The 24,388-nt window shown below is 42.4% G+C and overlaps 1 protein-coding gene across 8 annotated transcripts in view; it reads left to right on the plus strand.

Moving 5' to 3' along the window:
* GUCY2C (guanylate cyclase 2C) overlaps positions 1 to 24,388 on the plus strand; it is a 672,163-nt gene that overhangs the window by 110,598 nt on the left and 537,177 nt on the right. For 4 of the 8 annotated variants that reach the window (XR_014845322.1, XM_085024752.1, XM_085024753.1 and 1 more), the window contains 6 exons: positions 1,189 to 1,381; positions 1,812 to 1,986; positions 5,949 to 6,047; positions 7,438 to 7,532; positions 9,454 to 9,530; positions 22,415 to 22,537. The exons of 1 other annotated variant lie outside the window; for it this stretch is intronic. Coding sequence is in view for 6 of the 7 variants with exons in the window: in XM_085024752.1 (XP_084880878.1) it covers positions 1,189 to 1,381; positions 1,812 to 1,986; positions 5,949 to 6,047; positions 7,438 to 7,532; positions 9,454 to 9,530; positions 22,415 to 22,537 (762 nt within the window). In the remaining variant the exon portion in view is untranslated. 8 annotated transcript variants of the gene reach the window in all.

The following is a 24,388-nucleotide window of genomic DNA, read 5'->3' on the forward strand; positions in this document are numbered from 1 at the left end:
GGTTGAGGAAATGTGATTCGGTAAAAAGGCTGAAGTTGTGGGAGTTACTGTGGCCAAGGACTGCCTCTGCCCTCATTGGCTCTGGGACCTCGTGAACCTCATGCTTTCTTTTCGAGCCTCAACTTTCTCATCTGTAAAAATAATCAGTTTATTCTCGGTGGCCTTTATCGTGCCTCCCAGCTTACAGGAGTCTGTAGGCTCGTCCTTTACAAAGTGATCTCAAGGGAAGATTGGGAACACGCAGCGTCATGTCTCCCCCCGACCCCATTCCCCCAATGAAAAGGCAGCTTGACACCTAAAGGAAGTGCAGAGTCCCTTCTTGTAGGTTTCCATTCTTAATTCTGAGTCTGATATGTTGCTCTTTATATCCGTTCAATAAAGATATTCTAAGTTGCTTCTATTTGACTTCTAGCAGAATTTTAACTTGTTTACAAGGTTATTGACATTGTTTCTTTTTTTTTTTTTTTGGCCACACCCCCAAAGGTTCCCCAGCCAGGGATCGAACCTGTGCCACAACAGGAACCTGTGCCACAACAGTAACCTGAGCCACAGCAGTGACAGTGCTGAGTCCTTAACCACTAGACCACCAGGATACTCTGGCCTTCCTTTTTAAAGAACCCAATTCAGGGCCAAAATATTTCAAATGCATTCTGGTTTGGAACATATCAAAATTCATTTTTAAATGTATAATTCCTTCAGAGGGATATTAAACAAAGCCATGTTAAATATGCCAGGGAAGTAAAACTATTTACTGCTGAGGAAGTTGGATCTGCTAGCTCTGGTGAGTCAAGTTCTTCCATCAATGGCACACTTTCCTTCTCAGCTTCTGGATAGAAAGCTCTATCTAGAAGAAGCTGATTATCAGTAGAGAGGTGAAGAGTGAGCAAGTATTAGGGTTTTGCAGATATTCAAGTTATGTGTATGTGTATATTGGGTTATAACCAAGTATTAAATTAATACTGAATCTCCTATTCATCTGATATCAAATAAATACATGTATTATGTGTGTGTGTAATATGTTCATATATATGGTGTATGCAAACGATCTTTGCTTCCTAGCCATATAATTCACTGGGAATCCCTAATTCTAGAATTCCTGGTGGACAATTACTACTGTCACAAAGATTTATACAGGGGAAGAAAAAGTGTGCTGAAGCTGAAGGCTTTGTTTTCTTCTTCCTTACCTAGGCTGGTGGTCAAGTCTCTGAAGGAGAAAGGCATCGTGGAGCCTGAACTGTATGAGGAAGTTACAATCTACTTCAGTGACATTGTAGGATTCACTACCATCTGCAAGTACAGCACCCCCATGGAAGTGGTGGACATGCTCAACGACATCTATAAGAGTTTTGACCACATTCTCGACCACCATGACGTGTACAAGGTAACCACTTCACCCAACAGGCGAGATGATGGTTTGGCCCCAAGTCAGCAGAGTGGGAATTGGTTGTTTCTGTTGTTACAGTCTTCCTTAGATACCCCCGTGCCCTTTGCCCTAGGATTGGTTTCAGGACATCCATAAATCCCCGAATCCCCAGATGCTCAATTCCCTTGTATAAAATAACATGGTATTTGCATGTAACTGATGTACATTCTCCTTTATAGTTATTTTATCAATCGAGGCTATAAAAACCCCGAAGAAATTAGCAGAGAACTGGGCTTGAACTAGATCAAGAAAAAGAGCTTAGTCCCAGGGCTCTGCTCATACCAAGTTCTCAAAATTGTTCGTATATGATATGCAATTAACTGCTTCTGTTTAATTTCTTGGGCCATGAGAAGGGGCAGCTACACTGATCAGCAAATTACTTCCACAGGTGGAGACCATTGGCGATGCCTACATGGTGGCCAGTGGCTTGCCTAAGAGAAACGGCAACCGGCATGCAATAGACATTGCCAAGATGGCCTTGGATATCCTCAGCTTCATGGGGACCTTCGAGCTGGAGCATCTTCCCGGCCTCCCAATATGGATCCGCATTGGAATTCACTCAGGTATGGCAGGTTGAGCGTGGTAGCAAACAGGAACTATGTGAACCTCAAATAGACCAGAAAGGCCAAAGGATCTTCAGATGTGATCAGTTTTCATAGGTTTACTCTTGGACCCTGTCTGCCAGATACAAGATCCTGTTACACATCCTGACATAATTACATCTATAATTAGTCTCTGGAGAGTTCTAGGAAACAAGAGCTATGATAGCACTCAGGGAATCGTAGACACCAACCACAAACTAAAATAACAAGCTCCAGACTTTCTATTTAAGTCACCCTATTTACTATGTCATTTATCTCTTCCCCATTCCCGCCCTCTTCCCCTCCCCCAACTTCTGTACATTTTTTTTCCACTAAAATATTACAGTATCTTAAATAGATTAGATTATCTATGGGGGGGGGATATCTGGTCAGATTCCTATTCTGGAGTTCCCATTGTGGCACAGTGGTAACAAATCTGACTAGTATCCATGAGGATGCGAGTTCAATCCCTGTCCTTACCCAGTGGGTTAGGGATCTGGTGTTACTGTGAGCTGTGTTGTAGGTCACAGACAGGGCTCAGATCCAAAGCTGCTGTGGCTGTGGTGTAGGCCAGCAGCTGTAGCTCCTTTTCCCTAGCCTAGGAACTTCCATATGCTAAAAAGCAAAAAATAAAAACAAACAAACAAAAAAAACAGTCATTTCTATCCCCACCCCCACCCCAACCCCCTCAGGGATACAGAAAATACATGGATCACTTCAAAGACATGGAAGTTACCCAACTTGAGAAGATTTGTATTGCGTTACAAATACTATAGAAAAATATAGTTGGTTGGATAGGAACTCAGAAGTCATCTAGATTAATCCTTTTCAGGGCACAAATTATCTATAGTTTCTAAGATAAGTAATATTAGAGCCACTTTTAGAATAATCCCAGGACTCCCTGAAAACTCACTATTTCCAAAGTCAACTCATTCCATGATTGAAGAGTTGTAATTGTTAGACAGTCTTTGCTTGTGTTAAAGTAGATCACGTCTCCCTATAATTTCTTGTCATTGTCCCTTTTTCTGCCCTACAAGCTTCACAAAAGACAGAGGTAGAGAAAACCTGAGAGGTCACCCAGGCTTTGTGGCAAGGACCTGACAACTGCATTTGCAAAAGTCATCCTGTATCCACAGTGCCTAGCGCAGAGCCAGGAAGCAAATATTTATTGATTGAGTAATGAATCAGTGAGAGTTTCAAAGTGACAATGAATAGAAATTAAAAACTGCTGCCACATCTCTGACAACCAGGAACATCACTGTGGCCTTCCCCTGTCAAGTCACAACCATATGTCATAGGTGTTTCCATATACACATAAGGGAACTTCTTGGGCATCTCTCTGACCCGTCACAAATTGTCAGGCCTGGAGGAAGGGACAGCATCAGGACTGACAGAACCAAGCAGGAAGAAAGGTCCTGGTCCCCCCTCTTTCTCTTCATAACCTACTCAATGCCTGAGTGACTGCCAGGACCTATGTGCTGCCACATTGGGCTGGAAAGAGCAGATAGTAGATACACATGCCTGGAGGGGTTTATCCCTAAAAAATTAAAAGGTTGCAGGTATATATTGACAGCTGAAAACAAGACAAGGTATCTGCAGAGATTTTCCACCTTCCAGGCCCTTCTCAGCTTTATCCCTCAGTTTTGAAGTGACAAGTCGAGGCACAGCCTTGCAATGTAGTGTGGTTGGAAAGCTCAGGGATCTTTTCTTCTTTAAATTGATTTTATCAAAGTATAGTTGATTTATAATGTTGTGTTAGTTTCTGGTATACAGCAAAATGATTCAGTTATACATATATATAATAGTATTTGCTAGTCCCAAATTCACAATCCACCCCTCCCCACCTTGGCAACCACAAGTCTATCCTCTATGCCGGTGAGTCTTCTATTGTGTCATATTTTAGATTCCAAGAAGCTCAGAGATCTTTTAACCAAGTAGCTGCTGCTGCTACTGTTTTTTTGTTTGTTTGTTTGTTTGTCATTTGTTTTGTATTTTTGCATTGAACCTAACAAGGAAGGGTTTTTCACTCAGCATTTTAACATTTTTTCAATGTTCATAAACAATAAACTCAATGTTTATTTATGTTCAATTTTGTTCAGTGTTCGTAAAAACAGAGTAGTTGTAGGACAACTTTATAAAGAAACTCATATAGATCAAAACTCATAAGCCAACCAGAAAATCAATAGTTACCTCTATCCAAAACCCAGTTTGGCAGTTTCTGAGTTAATCTTTAACTTCTGACATTTTAACTTCTTGCGTTCAGTGGGTGCACACAAATACTTGATTGAAACCCTTCTTTCCTATTGAATGTACCATCGTATATCTCCTTGCCTTGGCTTTTCTTCTTCTTTTTAGAATGTCCTTGTGCCACAGTTTCCCCCCTCCTGCTGCCTTCACATGGTGCATGAAATGCTCAGGGAAGGTGATGCCAGGTCCTCATCTTCTGGGTCTTCTATCATCAGGCCACCAATTCCAAAAATGCTACTCTGACTTAGATAAAGATGATATAAAACAACCCTGGGCCACTGAGCCTTCGAGTGTACTGTGCCCTCTAGGAGTTCAGAGTTCTGGGCTGTGTGGCTGGCCCAGCAAGCAAGCAGTGGGCAAGCCTTCATTCCTCCTGAAAGCCTCTGTTTAAAACATAAAGGAGGACTTTCCACCTTTATGGGCTGGATCTCTGGTGCCTTCCTGTTTTCGTGCAAATGTTCTTACTGGGCTAGAGCAAAATATTTTCTGAAAGCATAATTTGGATAATGGTATGGCGCTTCCCCCAGTGAATGTATTTTTTAATTTTTTATTAAAGTATAGTGTATTTACAATGTTGTGCCAATTTCTGCTGCATAGCAGAGTGACTCAGTTTTTTATATGTGTGTATATGTATATATAAATATTTGTATATATTTATATATATAAATATATATGTATTTGTATATATTTATATATATCTTATTCCCTTTCTTATATTATTTTCCATCATGGTCTATATATAAAAATTTATATATTTATGTAAATATTTTTTATATATTTTTATATATATCTTATTCCCTTTCTTATATTATTTTCCATCATGGTCTATCCCAGGAGATTGGATATAGTTCTCTGTGGCATACAGCAGGACCTCACTGCTTATCCATTATAAATGTAATAATTTGTATCTACTAACCCTAGACTCCAAGTCCATCCCACTCCCTCTCCCCTCCCGCTTGGCAATCACAAATCTGTTCTCTACATCCATGAGTCTGTTTCTGTTCTGTAGATAGGTTCACTTTGTGCTATATTTAGATTACACATATAAGTGATATCATGTGGTATTTGTCTTTCCCTTTCTGACTTAGTATGAGAATCTCTAGTTGTATCCATGTTGCTGTGAATGTCATTATTTTATTCTTTTTAATGGCTGAGTAGTATGCCACTGTATATATGTACCACATCTTCTTAATCCATTCATTTATCAATGGACATTTAGGTTGTCTCCATGTCTTGGCTATTGTAAATAGTGCTGCTATGAACACAGAGGTGCATGTATCTTTTTAAATTAGTTTTGTCTAATTCAACTCCTGTATGCACAGGAGTGGAATTGCTGGGTCATACAGTAATTCTATTTTCAGTTTTCTAAGGAACCTCCATAATGGTTGTACCAACTTACATTCTCACTGACAGTGTAGGAGGGTTCCCTTTTCTCCACACCCTCTCCAGCATTTGTTATTTGTAGACTTATTAATGATGGCCATTCTGACTGGTGTGAGGTGGTGCCTCACTGAAGTTTTGATTCGCAACGAATGCATTCATTTAAAGCAAAAGCCACAGCTCACATTTTACATCTTTAACCACTTTTCCATAAAATGAGGTATTGAGCACAGTGACCCTGAGAAGAGGCTCACCAACCGCTTGATACCGCTCTGTGATTTCTGTTGCCTCCACCTCTTGCTTCCTGTCCCTTTCAGGTCCCTGTGCTGCTGGAGTTGTGGGGATCAAGATGCCTCGTTATTGCCTGTTTGGAGATACAGTCAACACAGCCTCTCGGATGGAATCCACTGGCCTCCGTAAGAAGGGAGACTGCTTTTCTTAGAGGGCAAAGATTCTGCCTTCTAGCACAGGGGAATTGTATGATAAGATGCATCACTGCTGGTGAGATGAAGGATGACTCTACACTGAATGTGAACCTGGGTCAATCCAGTCCTTGCTGCATATTGCCATTTTCTGATAATTATTTTATTCTTCCTTTTTGGTTCAGTTTTAGACTGTTCTTCATTTGGGCTCATTGGCCACGCATTCAGGCATGCTCTACCTGGAATAGTCATGAAATTCAGCGTAGATCCATGTTAAGTTAAAACCTCAGTGGGTTAGATATGGAGTATATACCCTAGTTCACTTTTCTATTCCTCTTTTATTTGGTTTTCCTGGGAATTGGTTTTAGTAAAGAAAAATATAAGTATTTGTTGTATGCAAAAGCCTATATAGTATTTGCCCTGCAAGGTAGAGGCACTGTGTGTTACATGTAGTAAAAGCTCAATAGATAGTGATGACCATGAAGGCATTAAAAACATATACTAGAGAAAAAGAAAGCACTGGTAATGTATGTGGGGACTTACAAGACACAGCAGGTAACATGATGTCTTGGCAGTCTGCTGACAACCTGATACTGATTTGAACTAGAAAATCATGGTATAAAAGAAAGAATAAGGTTGCAGCCAAACAGACTTGGGTTAAAACCATAGCTATACATGTCACTAGCTGTAAGCTCAGGGGTAAGTGACCTCATCCTTCTAGGCATCAGAAAGTGAAGATATACATTGAGGATGGGATGCCAACTTTGCTGAAAGGGTTTCTAGAAGGAGCTGTGGTGATGTGCATTGAGCATTTAGCGATCCTTTGCTACATGGTAGGCACGCAGTATGGGATTGCTATTGTTCTTACTATTGTTACCAGTCATGGCACCCAGAGTGGGAAAGGGGGTGTATAGTAAAGAACCTATGAGTGAGATTGTTAGAACAACACCTGCTGATTAGAAGGATAACATTATCCTGGAAGAGTAAAATATGAGACAATCAAGACTCTGTAACTCTCTCCTGCATCGTCACTTTGCCGCCTACAATTTGCTGCTTATTGGAACTTTTACACCGAGACTCCAAATCAAATTGCAACTCTGAAACTCAGTACCCAGGCCTGGGGCCCCCACTTGGAGCTGGGGGGAGGATCTCTGGGGCATGACCTAGGGAGCCCCTTCACTCAGGACCCTGAAAAACAGCTCCAGACCCTCTCCCTTCCCATGTAGTTCTTATCTCATGCATGGTATTTTAAGTGATTTTTTTACTACACTAAGTAGTCAAGATCACCTGTCATAAATGTTCTAGACCAAGAGGAAACAAATGGGGCCCTGTGAAAACTTTCCCAACAGACGGCGATGATGATTCATCTGTTTTGCATTCCCAGCCTTGAGAATTCATGTGAGCGGCTCCACGATAGCCATCCTGAAGAGAACCGAGTGCCAGTTCCTGTATGAAGTGAGAGGGGAAACGTACTTAAAGGTAAGGAATCTGCAGAGACAGCACCCGGAAAAACCCCTCACCCACACCCGGAGACCCCTCCTTTGAGATTGAACATCCAGGGTCCATAATGTTGTTGAGTGTGAAGATGAAGGATGCTTTTTCTGTTCTTCCCACGACGATCACCCACTGTCTCCTGTGGGTGTAGGAGAAGCCACCACTGAAGACTCTAAATGCAGAACTCTCCTTTACTCGCAAGACCCCTTTTAATAGTTTGGACTGTGGCCACTGTGTTATAAAATGCTGCCACCATTTCTTCCACCTGTTTCCCAGGTGTTTTTTGGTTTTCTTTTTTTTTGCTTTTGTTGCTCCTATGGCATATAGAAATTCCCAGGCTAGTGGTCACATCAGAGCTGCACCTTCCAGCCTACACCACAGCAGCAGCAATGCAGGATCCAGGGCACATCTGTGACCTACACTGCAATGCGTGTCAATGCCGGATCTCCAACCCACTACGCGAGGCCAGGGATTGAACCTACATCCTCATGGACACTAGTCAGGTTCTTAACCCGCTGATCCACAACAAGAGTTCCTCACCAATTTCCAAGTTTGTCCCTTGTCCCTCCTGCCCTCCCAAGAGCTAGTCTGCTGCAGCATTTTTCTCCCCACTTATGTCCTCGCTCTCACAGCAAGACAATGCTACCCTCTAAGGCCACCTCTCCTGCTGTTGTGTTCTGAGTCTGTCAAGGTGTGGCCTCAGACTCTGGCTCGGCATCATCCAGGTACATGTGAAGAAAGCATATTCAGACTTGCCCCGGGTGTAGTTCAGGACTCTGTATTCTAAACACGTGTTCTCAGCAACCGTGATGCCTAGGGAAGTGTGAGAATCCCTGCTCCAGACGCACTGTGCTGTCCCACACATTTAGGGCAACTACCCCCAGAGCCACCAAATGTCTCCAGGTGGTCCCCAGGCTGCCTTTTGAAGGTGATCACACCCCTTGGTCTGAAGCCGTCAATTGACTAAGGCCATCTGCCTCCACTAGCCATGGTGCTTGCCCTATACACTATGATTGCAACTCGGAAAAGCCTCTTTCTGGGGGGCAGTGGGGTGGGGTTGGCTGCACCTGCAGCATGAAGAAATTCTCGGGCCACAGAGCAAACCCAAACCACAGCAGTGACCCGCGCCACAATAGTGACAACTCTGGATCCTTAACCTGCTAGGCCACCAAGGAACTCTGGGAAAGCCTCTTTTTAGGTAGTTGTGTCCAAACATCAGAGTGGCTTTTTCAATTCTCTGTAAATACATTTTCTGCAGAGTGCTCCCCCCAAAATAGAAGTGGTCTATGAATTATTACCATCCAAATGCAGCCCCAAACTGCTATCTTTTTAAGTGAGTGATTTTAAAAAATATAACCATCTAGTCTCCTTTTCAAATACAAGATCTAACAAAAACAGACTTTCCTGATTCCATTCATTTTATAACCTCCAGATAGGTCCGGAGAATGTCGCTTAGTGAATGTTTATTATGATCCTCACTTAAGCTGAGGAAACTGTGGCACAAGTTTTGTGGCAAAAGGGGCTAGAATAAAATGTGGGTGATGGAGACCCTGTTAGCTTGTTAGCATAGCAGGATTGTAGATGAATTTTCTTCCTTCTTCATTTAAGGTTCTTGTGTTGTTTGCTGTGGTGATAGTTTGAAATGTCTTTTGGGGAAAAAAGAAAACTAAGGAAAAAAAAACATGTCTGGGGAATGAGAAACATTTTTAAAAAGGCACTTGGAAATAAAGATGAGTCTAAAGCTAATGTAAATCTTATTAGGTGCTATTCTCAATTATAGGCACTGATGAGAAACTTGGAAGTGAAATGTCTTGGAAACAGATACTTGTCAAAACGGTGGGTCGGAAGGGTGAGTTAGAGTGTTTCTCATTGGCCTGCGTGGTCCACATCTTTCTTGTCTCACTAGGGAAGAGGAACTGAGACCACCTATTGGCTGACCGGGGTGAAGGACCAGGAGTACAACCTGCCAACCCCACCTACCGCGTAAGCTGCTGGGAGGGGGTCGGGGTGGGGTGGCGGGTGGGAGGTTGTCTTGGTACATTGTGCCACCTGAAGCCAGTTCAACTGTTGGCAAGTGCTTTGCCTATAGCAGTGATGGACCGACCACAAGGAAAGAAACTACACACATGAAAAGGCTTGGAGGAGTTCCTGTTGTGACTCATTGGTAACGAACCCAACTAGTATCCATGAGGATGCAGGTTCAATCCCTGGCCTTGCTCAGTGGGTTAAGGATCTGGCATTGCTGTGAGCTGTGGTGTAGGTCTTGGATGCAGCTCAGATTCCAGGTTGCTGTGGCCGTGGCAAAAGCCGGCAGCTGCAGCTCTGATGTGATCCCTAGCCTGGAAACTTCCATATGCCTCAGGTACGGCCCTAAAAAGAAAAAAAAAAGGGAAAAAACAAGGCTTGGAAACCTTCCTTCTCTGGCTGCTAGATACTGGGTGTTCCAGGCCTGCTCAAGAGAGCAGAGGACAGTTTAGGGCTCACTCCCTACATATCTAGTGGTGACAAGAATAGCACACACAAGCAAGGGGCCTCTGCATTCCCCCCCCCCCGCCCCCGCTTCAGTGTTCTGCCAAGTCACCTGATGGAAACGAGGTCTCCCCCAGCTCCAGAACTGTGGTCTGGGTCTCCACAGGAAGTCTGTTCTCCCTGACATGAGGAAGACAGGTTTCAGGTCTAAGTAACCAGTTTCAGTTCCCTTAAATGTCATCCAGCTGCACCATGGCCACTGCCATCAGTCACATGGCCATTGATGTGGCTTTGCCTGTGGTAGAAAAATCCTACTTGGAAGACTCCTAGATGCTGGACCCAGACAGATGGCAGGACCATAGAGATGCCAAAATAACCCAGATGGCCCCTGGGGCATGGGGGCGGGGGAGCTGGATCCTTCCTAAGAGCACCCCAAGCCCATTCTAAACTCTTGAAACCCTCCATCCATTCTGAGTCCTTACACAAGCCCCACACTCCTAGGAAGGTGTGGGATCAACACGTTTGCATCCTCCTGGCTTCTTTTCCCCACCCTGCAGTGGTTAAGGGTCAACCTAACCACACCTCCAAATTCTACAGTCTGTGGTTCCACTTTGAAAGTGAAATATAATTTCCTGCTCGAAATATCTTCTGCTTCTACAATTATCCAGAGCAGGGATGAGAGTTCCTTAAGCTCCTCAAAGGAAGGCAAGGATTGTTTTGTGTTCTCTGGATGTCCTGTGTTCAGCACAGAGTAGGCATTCAGCAAGTAATCGGTGAAGTGCACTGATGGTTCTAGAGCTGAGGGCTATTGTGCAGGAATTGCTGAGAAGTTCCGTTTCCCTCCACACTCTCTTCAGGGAGAATCAACAGCGCTTGCAAGCCGAGTTTGTAGACATGATCGCCAGCTCTTTACAGAAGAGACAGGCCTCCGGGATAAAGAACCGAAAACCAACCCGGGTAGCCAGCTACAAGAAAGGCACCCTGGAGTACTTGCAACTCAACACAACAGACAATGAGAGCACCCACTTTTAAACCTCACTGAGGGCGAAGGACTCAGGCAAATGAAGTCCAGCTGCGACCTCAAGCGCCCTGAAGCTTGCATTTCCAGGAGACCTCAGTGGAACAGAAGATCTTAGCTGCAACCTGCTCAGCCTCAGCTGCCCTGTCTGGAACGTAGACTTGCCTCTGTGAATCAGATATGCGCTCTAGGGCCTGATAACAGTTTCCCCAGGGAGTTTCGACCTGGGAAAGAAGAGGAATGGAAGGTACCATCTCAAAGCTGAGGAGATTCTTCTTCTCATTTCGCTTATTTTGTTTGCCTTTTTTTGGTTTACTGGCTTCTTTTCCTTCTGTGTTCATGATAAGATGTTAAATTGTCACAATTGTATTTTAAGTACTTTATCTCCATTAAATTATATTTAACTTGTCATTTTTGCAGAAAAGATGCTGTATATGAGGCAGGAATAAAAGTTCAATGTTTCCTAGGTCTGTGGATGTGTTTCTGTCTATTCCGCCCATTTTCCTGGAAGGCACCAGCTATCGCCTTGTGCTCGCTGAAACACTGACTTAGTTCCTGCATCCCAAAGCGGGGCAAAACTTGCTGGGGGTACCAACCTTGACATTCAGCATCACTAGTTTGCATGTGGGGATTTTGTGTCTAGCCCTCTACCATTGGCGCTGTCTTAGGTCTGGGATAAATTCAAATCCTGTTTTCCTGTAAAGACACGGTCTTTCAAAGTCTACCAGTATCCCCCTCCCACATCCAGCAGCCATCTGCCCTTTCTAATGGAGCCTCCAGCTGACTCATCTGCTTGGAATCTCTGGGGCAATGACAGAAGTCAGGTTAAGTAGACTAGTATCCTCAAGGGCAAGAACCAGCATGTAACACCCTGGCTCTCATCTTTACAATTAAAACAACTGCTCCAACAGCATTATTCCTCCCCCAGGCGTACCACGAAAACCAGTCCACAACTTAAGAAACAGATGATGTCTTCTCCATCACTTGGAAAAGCAGGCAATCCAAAAGTGAGAAATGATCTCCTGATGTGTAGGTTGAGCATTTAATATGCAACGAGAGTCCTTATTTGGTCTGAAGGTTTGGAATCTGTTTGTGCCTCTGTGTCCAGCATAAGAACACTTTCCACACAGGGATGAGGTTGCGGCATGGTTCTGGGTTATTCATTCAGTGAACAGAGAATGAGCTTCTCTTTTTCCAGGAAGGGGGCTAAGCATAGGCAGTATAGACACACGGTCTCTGCCGAGCTTTGAGTCTTAGAGGAGAGAGAGAATTGTAAAGAGAGAAGTGGGTTTGGGGACTAAGCAGCATTCTTGACCAACATGCAAACTTAGCAACTCTAAGACAGTTTAGAAAATGCTTAGTGGAGTTCCCATTGTGGTGCAGCGGAAACAAATCCGACTAGGAACCATAAGGTTGTGGGTTCGATCCCTGACCTCGCTCAGTGAGTCAAGGATCTGGTGTTGTCGTCAGCTGTGGTGCAGGTCGCATATGCGGCTCAGATCTGGTGTTGCTGTGGCATAGGCCAGCAGCTGTGGCTCTGATTGGACCTGTAGCTGGGAACCTCCATATGCTGTGAGTGTAGCCCTAAAAAGCAAAAGCAAAAAAAAAAAATCCTTTGTAATGCTCATCAGTGAAAGATTTCTCTGGTGAAGGCTCTAGGGTTTATGTTTTATGTCAGAACCTGCATGGTTGTGAAACATTTCTTGACCTTTAAACAGACGTGTGGCCTCAGCTTGTCCACTTAACAATGTGGGTATAAATACCAGTGATGACAGTAACTAAGAACAGCAGCGTCAAATTCCTACCCTGCTCTTTTCTAGTTGTAAATTAATTAATGTCTCTAGCCCCAATGTTTCATTAATAAATCATTAATCATAATACCTACTCTTGGAGTTGTTATAATGATCTTTTAAATGAAATTTGTCAAGAACCTAGCACGGTGGCAGTCATATGGTAGGTTTTCAATAAATAACCTCTACCTTCCATTCCCCCGCCCCCCACCACATGCTTAATGAATCAGAACTAAAGAATTTCAAGGAACTAAGGACTTCCACTAAGTATACATAAGATGATTTTTTTGCTGGGTTTTTTTTTTTTTTTTGTCTTTTTCTAGGGCCACATCCGCGGCATATAGAGGTTCCCAGTCTAGGGGTCTAATCAGAGCTGTAGCTGCTGGCCTACACCATAGCCACAGCAATGGGGAATCTGAGTCATGTCTGAGACCTACACCACAGCTCATGGCAACGCCAGATCCTTAACCCACTGAGCAAGGCCAGGGATCGAACGTGCAACCTAATGGTTCCTCGTCAGATTTGCTAACCATTGAGCCACGATGGGAACTCCAAGATGATTTTTTTCAAATGGACACAAAAGTAGAGTGAAAAGCTAAAGAATCTGCATCGAATAATCAGTTTCAAGAACTACTAGTATTTTCCCAATCTGGTTTCATCTACCTACCACCAATCTTGTTTGTTTTGCCAGATTATTTTAAAGGAAATTCCAAATAGCATGTTTTTCACCAATAAATACCTCAATATATCCTTTTAAAAATTTTTGTAAATTGAGGTATAGTTGATTTACAATGTTTTATTAATTTCAGGTGTACAACAAATATATACATATATAATTCAGTGTATATATATATATATATATATATATACACACATATATATATAATTCAGTGTATATATATACACACACACACATATATACATTCTTTTTCAGATTCTTTTCCATTATAGATTATTATAAGATATATTGAATATCCCCTGTGCTATAAGTCCTTATTGTTTATCTGTTTTATATATAGTAGTGTATATCTGTTAATCCCAAACTCCTAATTGATCCCTCTTCCCTTCTAACTGACAAACGGTTTCTGAAACCATATGCTTTGCAGGCCACCCTGTTCTGTTGCAACTACTCATCTCTACTGTTGTAGCACACAAGCCGCCATAGACAACATGCAAGGGAATGGGCAGCATGTGTTTCAGCAAAAGTTGACTTTTTAATTTTACTTTTTGTCTTTTTAGGGATGCACTTGTGGCATATGGAGGTTCCCAGGCAAGGGGACGAATCAGAGCTGTAGCCTCTGGCCTGTACCACCACCACAGCAGTGAAAGATCCCAGCCTGCGATCCACAGCTCACAGCAACGTCGGGTCCTTAACCCACTGAGTGAGGCCAGGGATCAAACCTGTGTCCTTATGGTTACTAGTCAGATTCATTCCCACTGAGCCACAACAGTAACTCCTAAAAGTATATTTTTGTTTGCAGCTATCATTTGCTTACCCATGCTCAAGCAGATACAGAATTTTTAAAACAAACTAAAGTATCATTATCATAACAAATGAAATTAATAATTCCTTAATATCAACTATTAACAAGTTTATATTTATTAAAAATTTCCCTGGTTGTTTCAAAAAAAATTTTTAATAGGTTTGTTCAAATTGGGACCCCCAAAAGTACATATGCTTGCACGTGTTTGAAATGTCACTCTAGCCTCTTTTAGTCTATACCAATTCACCCATTCACACTTTTTTTTCTTATGGTATTTATTTGTGGAAAAAACTGAGTCATTTTCAAAAAGAATTTAGATGATTGATTATTCATGGTTGTTTAATTTGTTCTTATGTTTTCCAAGTTTCCTGAAATTTGGTAGTTAGACCTAGAAGATAGCCAGGGTCAGGTTTATTTTATTTTTATTTATTTTTTATTTCTTATTGTTTTTGCTTTTTAGGGACGCACCCACAGCATGTGGAGGTTCCCAGGCTAGGGGTCTAATTGGAGCTGCTGGCCTACACCATAGCCACAGCAACACAGGATCTGAGCCACGTCTGCACCCTATACCACAGCTCACAGCAATGCCAGATCCTTAACCCACTGAGTGAGGCTAGGGATGGAACCCACAGCCTCATGGTTCTTAGTCAGATTCGTTTCCACTGCCCCATGACAGGAACTCCCAGAATCAGATTTAATATTTGCCCAAGATAATTTACACAGCCAGTCTCCCAGAGAAGAATTTAGGTGTGGAGAATTATACACTGAGATTCCAACTCCAATATCAGTAGATGCCATATCTGATACAAGTTTAATTGCCCACTCCTACAACATACCCCCTAAAATGACAGAAAATTATTTACATAAAGAATTGGAACAGAATTCCCATCGTGGCGCAGTGGTTAACAAATTCGACTAGGAACCACGAGGTTTCGGGTTTGATCCCTGGCTTTTCTCAGTGGGTTAAGGATCCGGCGTAGCTGTGAGCTGTGGTGTAGGTTGCAGATACGGCTCGGATCCCGCATTGCTGTGGCTCTGGCGTAGGCTGGTGGCTACAGCTCCGATTTGACCCCTAGCCTGGTAACCTCCATATGCCTCAGGAGCAGCCCAAGAAATGGGCCCTCAAAAAAGACAAAAAGACAAGGAAAAAAAAAAAAAAAAGAATTGGGAAACAGGTGAGAATATCCTCAGTGAACTAGTAATTATGTGGCAGTTCTGAAAGAAAAAAACCAGTAGGATCAGGCTAAATGAAGGAATACTAGCCCAAAGCAACTATGGGAGAGGATAGAAAAGGTAGGAAGGGTTCTGGGGAAGTTCCCAGCTCACAGGGAGCAAAGGGCAGGAAAGAATCTTAGTGCTGATCAACCCCAGGGTGTAGGCTACCATTGCCAGTGAGAGTGCACACACTTGGGGGGGATGGAGCCAGCGCAGACCCTGGTTCTGCCTCTGACCCAGGCTGAGGCAGCCCTCACCAGCATGCACATCCCTGCCTCCACTTGGAAGGAGGGGGACTAGCTCCAGGGTAGAGACCACCATAACTGGCAAGAGTGAAACCAGCTGAGTAGCGTGGCATCGGCTCCTCTGACCTGACCCAGCCTCTGACCAAGTCACACATACCAGGGAAAAAGTGAAACCAGCACAGAAGTGTAGCCCCAAGCCCTCAGGTCCTGGCTATGATGCAAACCAAGGTGGAGATTGTCATCACATCTGAGAGAAATCCAACCCCCTCCAGGCTCCTACTTCAGCACCTCGGGCCCCAACTCCACCTCCTGATAAGGTGATAACAGCCACTGAGCATAGGAGAAACCCCAGATTACACCTGGCTCTAGTTCTAGTCTAATTCCTTTAACTCTACTTCCCACCAAGATGGTGGCTGCCCCCGACTCTAGGAAAAGACATGACCCGTGTTCACTCCAGAACCAGCTCCCTGACCAAAGCCACTGGGCACAGGTAGACTGCATAGGGAGCTCCCATGTTAAGACACCTTTTCAAGATTCCAGTAGTTAACTGTTGACTTCACCTAATTTCATGGGGACAGAGAAAGTTAAACAAATTGAAAAGACAGAAGAATTTGCTTAAAACGAAAGAATAAGAGAGTTCCTGTCATGGCTCAGTGGTTAACCTGGCTAGTATCCATGAGGACGCGTGTTTGATCCCTGGCCCCGCTCATTGCTGCAAGCTGCAGCGTAAGTTGAAGATGCCCCTTGGATCTGGTGTTGCCATGGCTGTAGTGTATGTTGGCAGCTGCAGCTCTGATTTGACCCCCTAGCTCAGGATCTTCCATATGCTGCAGGTGCCGCCATAAAAAGAAAAAAAAAATCTGATTGCAGCAGCTCAGGTCACAACAGAGATGCCAGTTCGATCCCCAGCCCTGAGCAGTTGATTAAAAATCCAGCATTGCCACCGCTGCAGCATGGGTTGCAGCTGTGGCTCAGATTTAATCTCTGGCCTGAAAACTTCCATAGGCCACAAGTGTGGCCATAAAATAAAGATAAAATAAAATGTGCTAAATAGGAAATCCTACAACTTAAGATAATATACCTTCAATATTATCATTTGGAATTGAGAGAGAAAGAGCTTCTCAGAAAAGCAAGAACTAAAAGAGAGCATCAGTTCTAAATCAACATTACAAGAAATGTTAAAGGATCTTCTTTAAGAGAAACAAGAAAAAGCTATAAGAAAGAAGAAATTATAGGAAAGGAAAAATCTCACTGGTTAAAGGCCAAGAGGCTGTGGATCAACCACTTAAATAAGCTGGTATGAAGGTAAAAAGACAGAAATTGTAAAATCAACTACAGCTACACTAAACAGTTAAGGGATAAACATGAAGATGTAAAAAATATCAAAAACACAAAACCTAGGGGAAGAGAGCCAAAAACGTAGCTCTATTAGAATGTTCATTTGAACTTAAATGAACCACCAGTTTAAAACTAGCAGATATAGTTATAGGTCAATGTATATGAACTCTACAGTAACCAAAAATCAAAAACCTTTAATAGGAGTTCCCATCGTGGCTCAGTGGAAACGAACCTGACTAGAATCCATGAGGACGTGGGTTCAATCCCTGACCTTGCTCAGTGTGTTAAGGATCTGGCGTTGCCATGTGCTCTGGTGTAGTTCACAGAGGCAGCTTGGATCCCACATTGCTGTGACTGTGATATAGGCCAGCAGCTACAGCTCTGATTTGACCCCTAGCCTATAAACTTCCATATGCCATGGGTGCCCTAAAAAGACAAAAACAAACACACTTTTAATAGATACACAAAAACAGAGAAAAAGGAACACAAACATAAGGCTAAAGAGAATCACCAGACCACAAAGGAAAAGACAAGAAGCACAGAGAAGAACTACAAAAACAATGAGAAAACAAGTGACAAATGGCAATAAGTACATACCTATCAAATATATATTAGGCATTTCCACTGTGGCACAGTGATAACAAACCCGACATATCCATGAGGATGTGGGTTCGATCCCTGGCCTTGCTCAGTGGGTTAAAGGTCCAGCATTGCTGTGAGCTGTGGTGTAGGTAACAGATGCAGCTCAGTTCCTGCATTGCTGTGGCTGTGGCATAGGCAAGCAGCTTCAGCTCCAATTTGACCCCTAGCCTGGGAACTTCCATATGCCATGGACATGGCCCTAAGACAAAAAAACTACTTTAAATCTCAGTGGACGATATGCTCCAGTCAAAAGACATAGAGTGATTGATTGGATAAAAAATAAGACCCATCTATATGCTGCCTACAAGAGACTCACTTCAGAGCTAAAGAAACACACAGACTAAAATTGAGGGGATTAAAAAATGTATTCCATACAAATGGAAATGAAACAGATTTGGGATACCAATTCTTACACCAAAGTATACTTTAAAACAGGATAGATAGATAGAGACAGATAAAAGTACATATGTCTATATACTAACCCACTGGTAGGACCTAGAAATCATGACATCCAAATAGCAATGAATACAACTAGTGTCCAGATTGTGGCTTCTAAATACCATGAAATAAAGTATGAGGAATGAGGGGTCCTTGCAGAAGTGATTGATTTTAAGACTGGGGAAGGAAATGTATAAAATAAACCTGGAACATGTTGTGTTGACAGAAAGTAATGAAGTGCTCAAAGACAAAAGTTGGTGGCATGTCAAAATGACATAAACCAACTTAAAAGAACTCCCAATGGTTAAAGCTAGAAGAAATTTAACACCAAAATAAATAATGAAAGGAAGTTCCTATCATGGCTCGGTGGTTAACAAAACTGACTAGTATCCATGAGGACACAGGTTCGATCTCTGGCCTGGCTCAGTGGGTCAAGGATCCAGCGTTGCCATGAGCTGTGGTGTAGGTCCCAGACATGGGTCAGATCCCACATTGCTGTGGCTGTAGCTTAGGCTGGCAGCTACAGCTCCAATTAGACCCCTAGCCTGGGAACCTCCATATGCCAAAAGAAAGAAAGAAAGAAAGAGAGAGACAGGGAGAGAGAGAGAGAGAAAGAGAGAGAGAGAGGGAGAGAGAGAGAGAGAGAGAGAGAGAGAGAGAGAGAGAAGAGAGAGAGAGAGAGAGAGAGAGAGAGAGAGAGAGAGAGAGAAAGAAAAGAAAGAAAAGGAAAGAAAAAGAAAGAAAGAAAGAGAGAGAGAGAGAAAGAAAGAGAAAGAAAGAAAGAAAAGAAAAAGGGAAAGAACAGGAAGGAAGGAAAAATATCCATTATTTCATACCAAAATAAACAAGTGGTTAAATACATAAATAAATGAAGGAGATGGGACTTTTCCTTATAGGAGAGGGGCAATATAGGGGTAGGGAACTAAGAGATACAAACTATTAGGTATAAAATAAGCTATAAGGATATATTGTACAACATGGGGAATATATCAAATATTTTATAATAACTCTAAAGGGAATATAGCCTTTAAAAATGGCGAATCACTATATTGTACACCTGCGACTTAAATAATGTTATACATCAATTATATTTCAACCAAAAATAATTTTTTTTTTTTTTTTTTTTTTAGGGTTGCACTTGTGGCATATAGAAGTTCCCAGGCTAGGGGTTGAATCAGAGCTACAGTTGCCGGCCTATGCCACGGTCACAGCAATGCCACATCGGAGCCGTGTCTGTGACCTACACCACAGCTCATGGCAACACCAAATCCTTAACCCACTGAGCAAGGCCAGGGATTGAACCCAAAACCTCACGGTTCCCAGTTGGATTCATTTCTACTGCGCCACAACAGGAACTCCAACCAAAAATAAATTTTAAAAAATATAAAAATAAATAGCATTCCATAAAAATTGGACTACTGGGAGGTCCCGTCGTGGCTCAGTGGTTAACAAAACCAACTAGGAACCATGAGGTTCCGGGTTCGATCCCTGGCCTTGCTCAGTGCACTGCTGTGAACTGTGGTCTAGGTTGCAGACACGGCTCAGATCCTGTGTGGCTGTGGCTGTGGTGTAGGTCTCAGACATGGCTCGGATCCTGCGTTGCTGTGGCTCTGGTGTAGGCCGGCGGCTACAGCTCTGATTCGACCCCTAGCCTGGGAACCTCCATATGCCACGTGAGCAGCCCTAGAAAAGGTGAAAAAGACAAAAAAAAGACCAAAAAAAAAAAAAAATATATATATATATATATATATATTTGGACTACTATGTTTTTAAAAGATTCACAGTAACATTTGTTTAAAAATTAGATGTTTCCCATCATAGAAAATGAGATTAAATAATATATGGAAAAAATAATTCAAAATTTTTTTCAGAAACCTTCCTATTGCACAGAATGAAGTACACCTGTCTTTCTCAGAGCATCTTTTAAGTGATCACATAGCCTTTATTTTTGTAACTGAAGAAAGAACAACAACAGACATGATGTGGGAAATTGCTCTTTTTATGCCAGAGTCATATGAATTTTTTATTCAGGCAGATGGTAGACCAGATGTTGGATAATGTGTTCTCAAAATGACCTTGTTCCATTAAGTGGTGATAAGTTGGCCATGATAGAAATAGAAGACTTTCCAGCCTAGAATTCTCATGGAGACTTTGTATTTGCAGCAACAGCACATTTTTTTCATATTTGCTAAAAATACCATTATCTTTATTTCTCTATTTTTATAGACTATAAAACTTTGTTATTTGCTTACACACACACTTATAATGCAATCCCAGTTAAAATACATCTTATCTAGCACCTTAAAATAATGGCAATTTGATGTCCCGTAGATTATTCCATCAAATTGTTTTAATGTATTAACCTCACCCCAGGGTAGATAGAGTTCACAGCAGAGAAACCAGTGACATGCTCCTGGTTTGTGTCCCGATATTTAGACAGACTTGTGAGTCAAAATTCACTTTTGGTACCGCAAACATGACTTATCACTTCCAGTTCTGTATTCGTTTTGAAACAACTAATCAAAACTTGTGGTTTGCAATAGGACAGATGTTTTGTAAGGATGGGAATTGCACAATAAGATTCTGCAACTTCTAAAGAGATCCTGAATTACTTAGTCACCCCACAAAATTATATACAGTTCGCACTCTGTAATTCTGATTAAGGATATTTGTGGGGGTCATTTCAAATCACTCTCAAGAATAATATTTTATAAAACACATAAGCACATGTTCAGATGTTGTAACAACATCCAGCTGTCATTGCAGACTAGAGCCCCCAAGCACTGGCAGAAAGGACCACACATTCAGACATGTAGCTTTCAGTCTCAGCTTTGCCACAAACTAAACCAAGAGCCTTTGGGTTAGTCGCTTAACATCACAGAGTTGCTGTGAGGATAAGAGTTTTTAGAGATGAAAGCTTTGTCAATAGTGGAGAATTATATTCATATTAGCTACTAGTCTTAACCTCTCTGGACCTCAGTTTCAATCTCACTTAAAGAAAATTGAATGAGGTGACCTATAAAGTACTTTAAACTTGAATGATTTTGTGTATTGATGCATTTGTTTAAATAAAGCAAGAGGTTGGATGGTGTGTCAATACAATGCACTGCCAAGAGGTTTCTAAAGAACTGGGCGTAGACCGATCGTGCCTGTCCTGTCTCCTTGGCTTCTGTTCCTAAAGCTTGTGGTGACTGATAAGAACACATCACAACAAAGGCTGCTCTTGGACACTGACAGGTCCCACTTGGAAGAGAATGTGAATCCTAACCAGTAAATTGGGCTCATGACTCAACGTTATCATGGGAGCAAGAATTCCCATAGCCCACCACCCAGTCCCCCCAACAAGGCCTTCCATCCTTTCCAGAAAAAATGGTTTCCTGCCTTGATTCTTCCCTGCTGCTTGTAAACTTCTTACCCAGTTAGAAGGCCCTCTTAACCAGTTACTTTCTCAGGTGCAGAGAAGAAAGTCCACTCCAGCTAGTTTAAAAGTAAGTTTATCAGGGAGCTTTCCCAGTCTCTGGAAGAACAGGATAACTGGACTTAAGAGACCACAAAACCAGGAGTCTGAACTATCACAACAGAAAGCTGCTAAGGCAAAACCCCACAGGGCCCTGCCACCCAGCACTATTAGGAGCCATAATCCAGAAACCCCACTACTGTTGCCCTGAAGTACCAGTCACAAGACTGCCTCCAGTGCAGGCACCTCACATGTTCCAGAAGGCCACCAATTCTTCTGATCAAATGACTATAATTCAGAGGTTCTCACTATCCTTCTCAGGGTTGATAATTTCCTAGGACAATTCACAGAAATTTACTTATGTATAACCATTTATTATTCTTAAAAAAGAAACAACAGGCCCCAAATGGAGTCACTTGTGCTAAGCCCATGTCACCATGGGCTGAGACTTACTACCTAACTTAACTGTAATCCCAACCCCTCAGGAACCTTTAACCAGTCAATCTGGAATTACCTGGTCAGCACTATATAAGGTTATCTGCCCTATAGCCTCTTCCATTCCCTTTAGGAGGGTGTCCTTGCCTGTAATACTGCATTACTTGCTAATAATTTCCCTTTTCTGCCCCCTTTCTGCCTTTAAAAATCTTTCCTTTTGTACAGCTTAGCAGAGCTTCTTTCTATTTGCAAGATGGGATATTGCCTGATTCATTAATTATTTAATAAGGCCTATTTGAGCCTTAAACTTACTGAGTTGTTTGTGTTATTTAACAGTTTGATGGCAACAGCAGGGCTGAGGAGACTTCCAGAGGCTTCAAAGACAACAAGAAACACAGATGTGATGCCCTGTGAATTGTTTGAGTTCACTGTCTTTCTCACCATTTCCGAGGGCCATGGGTAAGTGCCCCCTTGGTTCTCAGCTTTGCCCTCTTTGCACTGAGTTCCTGATCTAATTGACTTTCCACAGTTACTTATTTGGTTGGAAACCCCAGTCCTTGGTTTTGTCCCCAGATTTCATTTTGGCCAGAGTTGGAACTGTGTCTGACTTAACAACTGAACTGGGTCTAGAATTGGATGAGCTCTGATTTAAACTGGACTGGGTTCAGAGTGAGGCCTTTGGCGAACAAAATTTTAAGCAAAGACTATTGCTAATGGGAATCTCAGAAGAAGGGGGAAAAAAAATCACAAAATTGGTGGACATGGGAAGAACATTTAAAAGCAGTAAGAGGACATTCCCATTGTGGCTCAACAGTAATGAACCCAACTAGTATCCACAAGGATGTAGGTTCGATCCCTGGCCTTGCTCAGTGGGTTAGGGATCCGGCATTGCTGTGAGCTGTGGTGTAGGTTGCAGATGAGGCTCGGATTCTGCAGAGCTGTGGCAATGGTGTAGGCCAGAAGCTGCAGCTCCGATTGAATCCCTAGCCTGCGAACTTCCATGTGCCACACATGTGGCCCTAAAGAGTTAAAAAAAAAAAAAAAAAGTAGTTAGAGTATTGATGACCTAACCTAAAGACTGGTTTTAGGACAAGTTGGTCGTGGAATGGGTTAGATCAACACTAGGCCACCTAGCAACTGAAAGAATATTTCTGTATAGATAGATACACTGCAAAACACTGCAACTCTTAACCCAGCAGCACATCCCTTTTAGGTATTGTTTTAGCTCTGAAAGATCCAAAATTTTCTCAAATAAATAAACACGACAATGGGAGAAAAAAATTATGTATACATGTATGTGTAACTGGGTTCCCATGCTGTACAGTGGGGGAAAAAAGTGTGTTGGGGGAAATAACAATAAATAAATAAATACTGGAATTCTTAAAATCCAAGGAGTTAAGTATGCCCCCCCCACCTACTTGAGAACTATGAAGATATATATAGCCACCAAAAAGTGGTCAAAATCTTATTAAAGGCAATCTAGAATTTTGTGTCCTGAGAACTTGCCTTGGAAACCATCAGGTTGGAGGCCCCAAAATATGGCCAGACAGAAATGTGGGTTGAATACCACTGGCAGCTAAGAGTCCTACCAAACTGCTGCCAGTCCTCAGGGAATTATAATGACCATTATGAGGAATGCTCTACTTGGATAATATCATTTAAGACTTGCATTTAAAATGCAAAGGAGGAGTTCCCGTCATGGCGCAATGGTTAACGAATCCGACTAGGAACCATGAGGTTGTGGGTTCGATCCCTGGCCTTGCTCAGTGGGTTGACGGTCCAGCATTGCCATGAGCTGTGGTGTAGGTCACAGACACAGCTCGGATCCCGCGTTGCTGTGGCTCTGGTGTAGGCTGGTGGCTTCAGCTCTGATTCAACCCCTAGCCTGGGAACTCCATATGCCACGGGAGTGGCCCTAGAAAAGGCAAAAAGATTTAAAAAAATAAATAAATAAAAATAAAATGCAAGGGATACATAGGTTAATTGGTAATGCAGAAGCCTCCAAATGTCTCAAAATTCTAAAATGGCTTATTAAAAGATTCATTGCAAAAGGCTAAAATGAAAAGATTATAGACATAAAAGTTACCTAAAACAAAGACCATAGGACTGATGTAACTCCTACTACCTGCTGTCTTCCTTTATTGAATCCTTATTCTAGCAGTCCTCTCTTTGAATTAGCTTTCTAGGCTGAAAAGACGTTTGCCTTTTAAAATAAGTGCTTGGCTTGACTTTCTGCCCACCTGGGACATGCATGCTGTTGGTTATTACTTCAGGCTATCCTTGGGGGTGACTCTGGGTCTTGGGAAGGAA

Source organism: Sus scrofa, chromosome 5, assembly GCF_054392235.1.
Source record: "Sus scrofa isolate SSC_HxYL_T2T_F1_AM1 chromosome 5, Sscrofa_HxYL_maternal_Yorkshire_Landrace_v2.0, whole genome shotgun sequence".
Classification (NCBI taxonomy): domain Eukaryota; kingdom Metazoa; phylum Chordata; class Mammalia; order Artiodactyla; family Suidae; genus Sus; species Sus scrofa.